The sequence below is a fragment of the Scardinius erythrophthalmus genome, assembly GCF_964197995.2.
Source record: "Scardinius erythrophthalmus genome assembly, chromosome: 1".
Classification (NCBI taxonomy): domain Eukaryota; kingdom Metazoa; phylum Chordata; class Actinopteri; order Cypriniformes; family Leuciscidae; genus Scardinius; species Scardinius erythrophthalmus.
The window spans coordinates 47,436,813-47,450,631 of record NC_138221.1 but is presented as its reverse complement, the minus strand read 5'-3'; the positions used below and the strand labels follow the sequence as shown (position 1 = coordinate 47,450,631).

Sequence of the window (13,819 nt, the reverse complement as noted above, 5' to 3'; positions counted from 1 at the left end):
TGAATAAGTAAAGATGTAATGAAAATTTAAAATGAAAGAGATTGAAATTGAATGAGATGTTCAGAATCAGTGGGTGCCTTCATGATACCACTGTTACGGCAGTATTGCTCCAAATAATGCCAGTGGAATTTTTTTTATGGGGGTACTGTATTTAGCATAGTATGTATGATAGTAGATATTTTCAAATAGCTGACCTGAACTTGTTTGTGTAGATGCGTTTTCGGCTCATACTTAACGTCGTATTATTTGAGTTCAGTGCAAGAGGCCGCTCAGGAAAAGGAGTGCAATGGAGTGAAACAGAACACAGGGATCTCAAGACTCGTTTTTCAAAGAACTGCTTATATACTGTATTTACATTTATGCATTTGGCAGATGCTTTTTAATCCAGAGCAATTTACAGTGCATTCAACAAAGTATCCATTTTATTTACGCATTTTCTCTGGGAAGCAAACCTTGCTTGCTAGCACCGTTCCAGTTGAGCACCCAAAACTACACAAATATTCTGTTTAATGTCAATCCTGGTAACACGTTCTCACATAATGAAAGTCAGAGAAGCCTAAATGGTGTAAAAGCATCATAAAAGTTGTCCATACCTGATATTCCATGTGCGTTAAATCTTTGATAGCTTTGTGTGAAAAAACAGACCAATTGGTAGATTGGTAGAATCTTGCCTAATTTGACTAGTTTTTACCAAGCGACAGATTCATTTGCAAACTTTTTTTTGTATATTTAGGCTAAATTAAAATATTAATGAATACTATAATCATATAAAAATAATACTACTGCTCTTGACCCACCAGTTGAGAAGCACTGATTTAGCTGCTATGATGCTGTAAGATGTGAAGATATCCTGAGAACTTTGGATAGTGATGGAGAGAGAATATGTGTGTTCAGAGAGAAAGAGAGATACTAGAGGGAAAAAGAGAATGAAGGAGGCTGAGTAAAAGAAAAGAGGGAGAGGGAGAAACGTGTTAGTGACGAGTACACGTCAAACTTGGGAGTTTTCCTGAAGCTATGCTGGTCTGAAGCTTTTCAATAATTCATGATAGACATGCAAGAAAGCAGAGAAATCTATTGAGAGAGAGAGAGAGCGGGATGGAGAGAGAAAACGAGTTTTTACATCAGTGTGAGCTGTATCTTAACATAGGCTCGGCTCTGGCCAAAAAACGCGTTTCAGGCGGTACATGGAGGCAGGAAGGCATCAAGGCCTCTCTGAATCCAATGTTTGCATAACATCCACTTCTACTGAGATGAAGGCAGAATAGAGCTATTCTTTGCTGCCTATGATATCCCACAATCCTGTGTGTGTTGTCCAGTGCTTTGTAGAAAGAATAAAACAGCAGCTGATGGAGTGGTTAAAAGCAGTTTATACATGTGTTAATTTCAAATTAAGATTAGTATTTATGGCGAAATAATCTTTAAATGTTTACTTGGTTATCTCTAAAGCTCACTCAAATTTCTTTTTCAGGATGTCATTAGATGTGACATTATGGTGTCTTAGCAGTGTCTGGGCAGTAGAGCAGCTGCCTTCAGTTTTAAACAGTTCACTCTTGTTGAGAGTTTTATTGTGAGGCTTTCCTCTTGTTAACTTGTTTTTGAAGGAGATGGGTTATGGGTAGTATAGTATTTGAGTTTCGGGGCTGGTGACCCAAAAATGTCAGGTTCATGGGCCGATCTGCTGGGTAGCCAGGAGCAAGGCACTTTAACTCAGGTTTCTTCAGGCTCGTTGTCCCTACACTTGCTGTACTAGACCACTTCATAAAAAATGTATGAGCTAAGATTAACTGAAGTTTAGTCCACTCTTTGTGCATGCAGTGAATACAAACAGGTCAAGGCTATTTGTGTCACACATTACCACATCACTGAACCTGAAACTGCAAAGCGTCAGTACAGAATTCACACACCATTCATTCATTAAAATTTCTTAACATCCCCCTTTACATGCATGTTCATTTATTACATATTTTGTAATGATGCAATCAGTTACCAATGAGTATTTAATACTCTCAGGTTTTCAACAATTTAAATAAATTGTGCAGTGTTGCGGTGGGCAGCTCCACCCACACTGAAAATCTATTGGACTAAAATGCTATTCTTTTATCAAACATGGACGGGTAGAGATTAATGGTGGGTTTGCAGCCTATAATTTACATATATATGACATGTTTTCTTTTATGAAAGCCAGTTAAAAAAGGGCTTTTTTAATATTTTGATTTTGAAGTGTGAATTGGATTATCATTGTTTTGATTAATGTGGAAGTTTTGAAACATTATGATAAATTCCATAAAAATCGAATCTGGTTAGGCATCATAAAAATCATGGAAAATACAAGTTATCTTAGAATTACAGTATTCAGCTGCATTATATTCTGGCGCATAAAATCCATGTGATGCTGATTTACTCTGATTTTCTTGCATCACACATAATTTTTTTACTTTTTGGACTAAAGAAAATGGCTTGTCTGATCATGCAAACTTATGACATGTTAGATATGTTATATTTGTTTTGAGAAAACTTTGGCCTATCTTTTATAAGGATTTGCATGGGTATTGTGTAACATTGTGCCCTGGATTTTATTATTATTAAGGAGTATGTCTGTCACTGCCTGAGCCACACACATGCGTGAGCCACACAAGCAGCCGCAGTTGTGCATGTGTGGCAGCGTCCCACTACTTTTCGAGTGCTGACACTGCTGTCAGTCAGACAGTAATTGACATAATGGGATTGTCAAGCTCCACAAAAGCAATGCAGTCGATCTTTCTTCTGTGGTAGTACTACGGAGGAACACAGTCCATGTCCTTGTTCTCTCTCGCATTCTGGCCTGTTTCCAACTCTGAATTACTTACTCTTTTCCCTTAAGCCAAGTCTTTTGGAGAAATCCATGCCACTGGGGTGATGAATATCCCATAAGCCCTTTGTACAACTTTTATTAACATCCAGTCTCATTGGTACAGTCATAATGATTGGTTACTTTTCTAATCAAGGCACAGCATGTCTGCACCTGCCTGTCGAAATGCAGCTCTTGCAACCAGATGTTTACTCTCCACTGAATATTTTAATTAGCTCTTTGTTTCTACTCGTCGGTGGATTATAAACTGGATTTCACTTTAGTGTTAATTTTTGCAGTTTTTTTTAGTTTGTTTGCTTTTAATGTCATAGGCTATTCATTAAGTTTTGCTCTTGACTAAAATGCATCTTATTTTATTCGACAAAAATAAAATGTTAATAAAGTGAAAAGTTAAACCATATATTTAGTCTTTTTACTGATATTATTGGATTATTTGAAACAATCATATTCTGTCTAGATTTTTTTCTACTTTTTTTTTAGTTCATTGTTAATGCCTTGTAGTCTTGTTTTTTTTTTAATAAAATAATTTAATTATAATTAATGTGCAGATTTATCATGTCTTCATTATTGTTGATTACATAAAAACTCATCAGTAATTTTGTTGATGTCATTAACACTATTTTACCTATCCACTGAAACACAAACATCTTATTTTGAACTGTTCAATAAAACGACTAGGCCTACCTATTTAAATCCACATTGTAGATTTTCTCCTTAAATCAGTGTGGAAACGGCATTTGCAGATTCCATATGGGCCCGCAGATCATTCCCGTTAAAGTAAACGCTACTAAATGGTTTAATTGCGTATATGTGAGAAGGGTTTTGGCAGTGGAGCGGCTCTGGAGAGCTGTGGAGTATTTCTCGCTGTGTGCTTATGTAGACATGTTGAATGTGTGACTCCCTGTGCTGCTGCTATGAGATGCTGTCATTATATTCTCAGTGGCCGGTGTGACTCATTCGTCCCGTTCTGTGACTCAGCTCTCACCACAGATGCCTCCCATTGAAAAACATCTCATGGAGATGGTCAAAGGGAGGCTGACGAGATTGGTGACATCACAGGAGGTGTGTCTGCTTTAAAATGGTCCTCACTCGGGTGGAAATAAAGTGTGTGTGTGTGTGTGTGTGTGTGTGTGTGTGTGTGTGTGTGTGTGTGTGTGTGTGTGTGTGTGTGTGTGTGTGCTGTTGGTAACACAGCAGTATCTAGATTTGTTCGCTGTGATGAACCATACAGATTAAATGGGAGATCAACAGCAGATAATGTCTGGTTCTGTCTGGGAAAAGAAACCCTCTGGCCTGTATTTTCAAACACACAGTCCCACAGGGCCGTTTGATGCAGAGAGCAGTGAGTAACTATTTCAAACAGAGCTGCTCTCTCAGAGACGAGAGAGATGAACCCCCACCACTTCAGTCCCTGACATAGTACACATGGTCAGATCAAGATGAACGGTTGGGTTGCATTAGAACGGCTTGTTGTGTGTGTGTGTGTGTGTGTGTGTGTGTGTGTGTGTGTGTGTGTGTGTGTGTGTGTGTGTGTGTGTGTGTGTGTGTGTGTGTGTGTGTGTGTGAGAGAGAGAGAGAGAGAGAGAGAGAGAGAGAGAGAGAGAGAGAGAGAGAGAGAGAGAGAGAGAGAGAGAGAGAGAGAGAGAGAGAGAGAGAGAGAGAGAGCTACAGTGGAGAGTGCAGAGAGTTACCTGGTGCTGAGGATGGAAGACCAAATTCCATTCAAATGTTTGGGGTCAACAAGATTTTGTTTTAATTTGAAAGAAGTGAAAGATTTATTTGATCAAAAATACAGTAAAACAGTAATTTTGTGCAAAAAAAAAAAAAAAAATTATTCTTCAGTGTCACATGATCCAGAAATCATTCTAATATGCTGATTTGCTGCTCAAGACAATTATACAGTATATCATTATGTATATTATTATCAATGTTGAAGACATTCTGCTGCTAAATATTTTTGTGGAAACAGCGGATTATTTGATGAATAGAAAATTAAAAAGAACTGCATTTATTTGAAATAGAAATCTTTTGTAACATTTTTTATTATAAAGCTTTTTACTGTAATTTTTGATCAATTTAATATGTCCTTACTGAATAAAAGTATTCATTTCTTTCTTTCAAAAAAGAAAATCTCACTGGCCCTAAAATTTTATAAATGAAGTGTTTGGATTTACAGTATATGTAATACATAATAAAATGCCTGATTAAAATATTGACTTTGATCAATGTGAACTCTATACAGACCATCTGATTCTCTTTGCATCATTCTCAAATCATGAAGATTTTTTTCCACTCAAATTGTTATGCGGATGACATAATTTTGAATGAAAACCAAACAAATAAATCCTTAAAAAAAATAATATGGTTATCAAAATAGATGGTTACCAAAATGGATGGTTCAAAACCCCTCTAAAACCATTACGCTAGGACAAACCACCTTTGGCTAGTTTAATTTGCAGGGCAGTTAGAGAGAGAGGTTAGAAATGGACATGTAAAAATAATTAGAATGTTTTTGGTATAATAATAAATGACTAACACTAAAATAAAATGTATATACAAAAGTATAGACTATGGCCCCTTGTAAGTAATGAAAAGGGTGGCAGAAACCAGTGTTTAAGTTGAGACTTACTCATTCAAGGCAGAGTAAAGACTAAGTCCAGATAAGGGTGAGGTTCCACATTTTCATGGTCTTGGTCTTGTCATGGACTCGAGAACATTTGGACTCAGTCTCGACCTTCCTCTGGTCTTGGTTTTTAATGAGCTGGTCTCAACTACAACACTGGCAGAAACAGCACTCAGTTTGTTTACACTATGCAGGGCTCCAGACTAAATTTTCCACTGATTGCACTGGTGCTACCAACTTTCTCAGTTGGTCGCACCAGCATATGATTTGGTCGCACCTTTTTTTTTTTTTTTTTTTGCTACATGCCATGGGATTAATCAATGCATGCTGATGAATAGTGGTCTTAATCTGCATACCCTAGTTTTGCACTGATGTAATAAGACTGACAGTGACACAAGACCTCATGTTAGCAAAAAATTTATCTTTTAACTCTAAAAAAAAACTAATAAAAAACTTTTATGTTCTTTAATGTTTGATTTTAATTTTACTGTATTCACATAGGGATGGGAATTGATAAGATTTTATCAATAATAATGCCACTGACGATTCTGATTATTGATTCGATTCTTTAACGATTCTCTTATCGATTCTTGATAGCACTGTGTGGAAAAATGTAGTCAAATGCTTTTCAAAAAAACAAGTGGTTTTATTTATTTTAAAGCTTAAGCTTGAGTAAGCAAACTGTACTTTTTATGTAATTTATGTAATAAATAGAACCTTATTGTAAAGTGTTACTGATTAGTACACCGATTCAGACGTCTCCTGAGTTCACTGTGGGAAAGATGAGTTGTTTTAACCATTCATTAAAATGAATCGGTTCAAAGGAGTCATTAGTTCGCGAATTGGACGTGTCGTGCGCGTTGTTGTGTGATTATCCCAGCAGTTAGGACATGGACATCCAAGATTTGTGTCAACACAGAAAACATTTCATCACTGGATAGTTTTTTTCGTTTAATTAAAGTGTTTTTTTGTTTTTTTATGTCAGCTGAATGTCCGGAACGCTTTTCAGAGAAGATAAGGCAACTTATTTAGCACAATTCACACCCAGCGGTAATTCAGGAAAAAAAAAAAACCTCCGAATGCTCCACGGAAACTCTTCCGACCTTTTACCACCGTGTCGAATTATATTGATTAATATGCGCGCGGGAGAGAGAGCAAGACAGCGCCTAGTTTGGAGACGGTGAAGTCTTGTTTACACTCTCGCCTGGCTCCGAAGAGAGAGAGCGCGCGCGCGACCGGGGCTCTCTCTCTCTGCTCGTTCCTTAAACATGCGCAGCAGTTCATCTACATTACTCACCGATCAAATAAGACTTTGGCGGGCGCTAAAACAAGTTCAATGCAGGAAAATTCATGCGTGAATTTAACTGAGTAGTACATGACCATGCACTCGCACAAATGCGACCACATCAAATTTTAACTCGCACATTCTCAAAAAATGGTCGCAGTCTGGAACCCTGCTATGACAGTAATTTTCTGTATGTTTGTATTTCTCAGGATGGTGGAATACTCCCTTGATCTCCAGAACATCAACTTCTCCGCCATCAGAACAGTGCGTGTTCTCAGACCTCTCAAAGCCATCAACAGAGTACCAGTGAGTAAACAAGACACATACATTTTCCCCAAAAAATCCGTGATCTGCAACCTCAGGTGTTACACATGATCCGATTCATTGTGTGTCATTTTTTCTGGTGTCAATGCCAAGCCTCAAAATCACCCTCATGTGTCAGCTTCAAACCCTGTCCTATCAAAGCCACGGTAGCGTGCATTGTGTAGCTTGTGTTTGGCGTGCAGGTCTTCCAGAGCAGCAAAGCTGGAATTAATCAAACAGGATTTCAGAGCTATTGCTTCCCTGCACCACCATTAGCAGAGCCAGATTAATCCCTCCTGTAATTGGGTAGAAAAACAGTTGTCCTTGAACAAATGCCATAATTCATATTCCTCTGCTTCACGTTCACACCCATCCAAAACTTGTGCCTTTCTTTGAGCTTTTATAAGAAGCCCAGGATTTATCAATATTTCTGTGCCCATGGCCATGGTGTAGCGCATGAAATATAAATACTAACTGAATTAGCTCGCATTTGATTTTGCTGCTCGAAGTCTTGATGAAAAGATAGCGAGCGTTCAAGGGAGGGTTCAGGAAATGTTTGTAGAATTTAGTCTTTGTGTGCCTGTAAATAAAAACAGATTTCAAAGACACTCACAAGCACAGTGCATAAACACTGTTACACACTCTCCCTCATGCATGTAGGCATGCAGAATCGAATTAACATCCAGACATCCACTTATCTGTTCATGTAGCATGTCAAATTGTAGCAAGGTTTTATGCAAGGCTTTGTAAAGGGATAGTTCATTAAAAAATAACATTCAGGATTTACACTTGGCATTAAAATGCGATCACCGTGATTCGATCAAGCAGATAGAATCATAATCCAATCAGGACACGATGTGTTTACACCTGTCCACATCAAATGGCTTCTGTATCTGGAAAAATGTGCGTTCTTTACAGAAATGAATGGTTCTGCAACTTTTGGGTGCAAAGGCAAACATTTCAGTATATTTGTGATGTACTTCACACTCGACTGTATCACAAAACCACACAGCTCTCATTTCTGGAGAGGGGAATAATGACAGTGGGGGAGGGGGGGTGTGACGTCCACCTGTGAATGCAGACACGATGGCTAGATTGCGTTTGCATTACACTGAGGTCTGGTCACAATGCGGTCAAAAAAACATCCCATCCTTAGAAACTAAGCTCTCATGTGATTGACCTTTGCGCCACAAGTTTTTTAACTGTGATTGCCTTTTCAAAGATACAATTCTGCTTTCATTCCAGAGGTCCATATATTCACTGCACTAGTCGCTTCACCTGTCCACATTGACGTGTATAACATGTTTGTGTTTCCACACACGACACAGTGTGTTAATGTGTTCCATCAGTGTTGTTAGTCCCCTGTTGTGTTTCCCCCAACCCAACACTGTGGTAATCACATGCTGCTGTTCTCCAATCAGAACGGACACACACCTTCATTCAATCCCAGCAGTGCTTCACTAACACACATGAACACAAACGATTTGTTTTTTTTAACACGATTTTTTATGATGATAAGCTCACAACTGGGTGGATGGTCATAGTAACACAATTTGTTATATGCAAATAAAATGAAGCACAAATGACTGGATGACGTAAAATAACCTAAGAATGGCAATGTCATTAACTTCCGCGATGTGACAAATGAATGCGTAGTCAGTGAAAAATACACTGATTTATGGCATTTTTGTTGAGTAATATTATAAGGTTGTGTAGAGGCAGGAAATGTTATTACATTTTATGAAAGGATACGAAAATAAACTTCTTGTAGAATAATGAATATCTTAGGGTTATTATTCTTTCTTATCATAATAATTTTCTGTTTGTGTAGGTATGCGTATCCTGGTGAACCTGCTGCTGGACACTCTACCCATGCTGGGAAATGTGCTTCTGCTCTGTTTCTTTGTCTTCTTCATTTTTGGCATCATTGGCGTGCAGCTGTGGGCTGGACTATTAAGAAATCCGCTGTTACCCAGAAGAGAACTTCACCCTGTGAGTACCAAAAGAGGAGGGCTGGTGGGCTTACGGGAGTGAGAGAGAGAGAGAAGAGAGAGAGAGAGAGAGAGAGAGAGAGAGAGAGAGAGAGAGAGAGAGAGAGAGAGAGAGAGAGAGAGAGAGAGAGAGAGAGAGAGAGAGAGAGAGAGAGAGAGAGAGAGAGAGAGAGTGAGAGTGAGAGAGAGAGAGAGAGAGAGAGAGAGAGAGAGAGAGAGAGAGAGAGAGAGAGAGAGAGAGAGAGAGAGAGAGAGAGAGAGAGAGAGAGAGAGAGAGAGAGAGAGAGAGAGAGAGAGAGAGAGACTGAATGTACGGTTTCAATGGTGATTTAATTGCGAAAATAGGCACAGAATCCAAACTGTGGGTTTATTTGGATGACAGTTTAGGTTTACAAGGATAAAGAGATTGAATTTAAGAGGCCGGATCTTCTAGAAGATGCATTTCAGTGCCTGATCCCGCCATCATTGGATTGGACTTGTATTTCAAATATCCTTTCTCTCTAAGAAGGGATTCTAGATGTGATCAATAGATAGTTTGGGATCACGTGGACATTGGGAGCCAATAAAAAATTATTCATTCAATTTCATGTAGGCCTATACATTTTTAAGATGTAAACTAGGGCCTAGTCTTTCTCACTTGTATCCTTGTTTTTAACCTTTCCTCTCATCTTTTTGTTCTTACTGTCTACCTGCCACTAAAAATGCAAATGTGGTTCCACCCAGTCGATGGCTCCAGTTGATTAAAACTCAGATTGGCGTCCATATTCATGAGTGGGTGTCTGCCTGAGGTTACCGTGCCAACCGTGGTCTGCCTGCCTCTCACTGCTGTGTGATTGGATTTGAAAGGACTCACAGTGCATGGCAGTGTGCGAGACACCCTGTGCGTTTGTTTGTACGCGTGTGTGTGGGATAAAGAAGCGCATGTCTGAGTTTAAACGTCAGCTGAGGTCTGATTGTCGTTTATTGTCTTGCAGCGAGTATATTTACGGGCTGGCGCTACACTCAGAGGATGATGAAGTGTTTTGAAAGGAGAGTCTATCATAGTCTCTTGAGGGAACGCCTGATTTTCTTCTGCTTTGTAAAGTCTCTTACAGTCTTTTTAAAATGTACATTCTCCTTCCCTTTTAATGGGGGAAGAATTACTTTTAAAGAATTTTTTTATGGTGTTTTTAAGGAACATATAGTACACTGTTTTAGTTTAACATATTATCAGTGGTGGATAAAGTACCTGAAATCCACACTTGAGTAAAAGTATAGATATCTTACCAGAAAATGACTTTGAAGTCATTGTTTAGAATATTACTTGAGGAAAAAATGTAAAATTAAGTTAAAAAAAAATGATAAGTACTTTTTAAAAAATTTAAAGTATGAGATATTTATTGTACTTAAGTATGAGAAGTAAGTACAAGTAAATGCAATATACAAAAGGAGCAAAAAATCTTATAAAAAAATGGTTCTATATACAGTTTGAGCAGAAGATTGTGTTCAGTTTTAACTCTGTTTTCACATTTAGTTTTCTTTTAATAAAAAAAATGGCAAAATGTTTATTATAAGTTTTAAGTAAATAAAAAAAATAAATTCAAATTTTAAATTTTAAAATAAACTCTTTAATTTGAATGTGTAGACCTTAATGTGTTACTTGGGGTTGGACGGTGAGTTTTTAAATGCCAATATTTCAGTATCTTTGAGTAAGCATAAGAGGCACTTCATCAGGTACAAAGACTCTTTCGTTCCAAATCTTCCAACGTAAGAAAACATTCTCAAAAATAGGACCATGGGAGTTCACCTTCATCACAACTGTTGTTTGTCACCGAAGTAGCAGGTGTCGCCACTAGAGGTCGACCGACAGTGGATTTTACTGATAACGATAACTAGGTTATTACTTGATTAAATTACACCACTGTGTATTATATAAGGAATGTCTTCAGCTTTTGCAGACGTTTGCTGCAAATGTTAGATAACAAGAACAAGAACTTTTTTATTTGGCTTCAAACATTACGTAACCATAACTATGTAACTAAACCAACAGTGAGCTGCTGGAGCGATTTCCGATTATCGAAACTTACATACCATAATTTATTACTTCAAAGTTTTACATACAAGTATATGTAATCAATATAATACATTTCAGCCATTTAGCCAACTTTAGACATTTTGTTCAATATATTGCCATTTAGCCACTTTTAACCACATTCCCTCTCAGCAAACCCGAAGAGATGACAGTTGCCAGCATTTGCTAGCAAACTAGTTTGTAAGAATACTTTGTCAGCTTGCTTTACACCATAATTTATTACGTTTTATTGCATTTCAATTAGTAATTTATGCTAATTTACCTTCAGAAGTGACACTTTTGTTCTCTTGAAGACATAAAAAACTATCATGATATTCGCGAGTGTTAATGTAAATCTACAGATTGCTTTGATAGAAATGAAAGGTGTGATTCCTCATGGCACCTATTTCAGTGATATCTGTCATTTAGTTGCTGATAGCACCTTTAAAGTCTCAATGAAACAGAAGTAGGGACAGATCTTCCATATTGAAGTGCATCCAAGTGTAACATTTAATTGAAAAAGAAACACTGTAAGGCAGGAACTTGGTTCTATTATTAATTGATTTTGACATGTGGGCATTGCACTCAAAAATAAATGCGAGCTTGCATTTGTTTTGTGATGTGGTGATAAGCAGATGGATAATTCTGACATTCGTCACCAAAAGAAAGTGTCATTTTCATCAGGGACATCTGAGTTATAATATTTGGATTAAAAATGAATATCCAAAAAAATAAAACATGCATGGACGAATCGTTTGCTGAACTCACAATACGATGCTTTTCTCGATATTTTAAGCCAAAATAAAGAGTTTTTTTGCACTATACAAATAAGAATAAACCATCTAAAACGCTCTGAATAACCATACTACTAAAGCTGAATGTGATATGGTGATTTGAATTGTTTGCGCTTACACTTTGAGGAGTGTCGTTCCAGCGCGTGTGCTTCAGATGATCAATGCAATCAATCACAGTTCTAATCGCTTGAAAGAATGACAAAATGACTATTCCCAAACTGTAAATTGTTAGTTCATATAAAAAATTTAATTCTGCATTTATTCACTCTCATGTTGTTTGCCTTTATGACATTTTGGGGATCTTTTAAGTTTTAGAGGAATGGACTTTAAATGAAGGGACAGAAGTCTATCGGGTTTCATAAAAAAAAAATCTTTATTTGTGTTTGGAAGTTGAACGAAAGTCTTATAGGTTTGAAACGACATGATGGTGAGTACATGATGACAGAATTTACATTTTTGGGTGAATTATACCTTATAAAAACTGTAAGCTGAGCCTTGGATAATATTGCAAATCACATCGTTTACAGCAACGATACATATCATTACATTTTTATATTGCAATATCTCGATATAACAGTTACACTACTCGTTACACCCCTAGAAAATAGAGTTTTAATTTCATGCCGCCTTTAAGATCATCAGCGTTAACTGAGCTAAAGGCACCAAACATACAATTTAGATTGCTCAAGTCGAACATTGAAAATGACTCAAATGAAAGAAATTCCTTTAAAAAGTCAACCCTCAAAGTCACAATGATCTCTAGGGCTCGATTTATAGTGCATTCCTTAACACCAACCCACCTGTGACGACCCACAAACAGCGTGTCAGTCATTGGTCAATTATCTCCATGTGTGAGAGCAGTCTCATTGGCAGTGGAATGGCATTTTGTGCCACAGTGGGGTGTTAGCAGTGTGCCACGCTGGGCTGTGCGTCTTAGTGCGCTGCCGTGCTGTGCCCGAGCACTGGCACTAGCACAAACATCATTCACACTCCAGCACTCCTTGCAGAGCCCTGACAGACCTACTGATTCTCTGTCTCTGTCTTTCTCTTCCAACCCCCCTGGTTGTCGCCATACCACTGAGCTCTTTAAGTAAAGCAGTGCTGTGTAGTCTGGCTTGACTATCCTCCTGAAAATGGAGACTGACGTTTATAGGAGAGATCGCACAAAGCCCACGGGGGAATTCATACGTCTATATGATGTTTGATTCATTGGCTCAATTTGCCACATCACAGGCATTGATTAGTTTTGTGAGTTGGAAATGTGCACACGTATATCCTTGCACAAGTGTCACCACGGTGGTCTACCTAGACAAATTGCTTTTTCTGGTGTAGCCTGATATTCCATTGCTCATTACTGGTATCGAATGGTTCCGATCTTTTGGCTGCCGTGTTGTTGAAGGGCAAAGGAAAAATGTCCTCCACGACAACAGAAACATTCTTGGTTTGATCGAGCTGCGGAGGAGTCCTCCGTCCAAATGGGGAGAATTACACCCTGGGGATGAACCAATCCTTTCTTGGCATCCAGTACCTCCAACATGGCTGTCATGGGAGCTGTGTGTGTGTGTGTGTGTGTGTGTGTGTGTGTGTGTGTGTGTGTGTGTGTGTGTGTGTGTGTGTGTGTGTGTGTGTGTGTGTGTGTGTGTGTGTGTGTGTGTGTGTGTGTGTGTGTGTGTGTGTGTGTGTGTGTGTGTGTGTGTGTGTGTGTGTGTGTGTGTGTGTGTGTGTGTGTGTGTGTGTGCACGCATTTAGATTAACTGTCTAGACCACAAAGCAATAGAGGCATTGATTGGTCAGTGTGACTGTGGCTTGCATGTGCTATGCTTATCTGTACTGTGTCAAAAAATGGCGTTGCATGTTGCTGCTAATACATGGATATGTGTGAGAGAAAGAGGATAAAAACAAGCGAGTGAGAGAGGAGGAAAGGG

General features: G+C 38.2%; 1 protein-coding gene across 1 annotated transcript in view; it reads left to right on the top strand.

The window, feature by feature from the left end:
* cacna1ia (calcium voltage-gated channel subunit alpha1 Ia) overlaps positions 1-13,819 on the top strand; it is a gene marked incomplete at its 5' end in the record, with an annotated part of 170,269 nt that overhangs the window by 75,216 nt on the left and 81,234 nt on the right. The window contains 3 exon segments of the mRNA XM_081383930.1: positions 6,966-7,066; positions 8,891-9,021; positions 9,023-9,051. Of these exon segments, the coding sequence (XP_081240056.1) occupies positions 6,966-7,066; positions 8,891-9,021; positions 9,023-9,051 (261 nt within the window).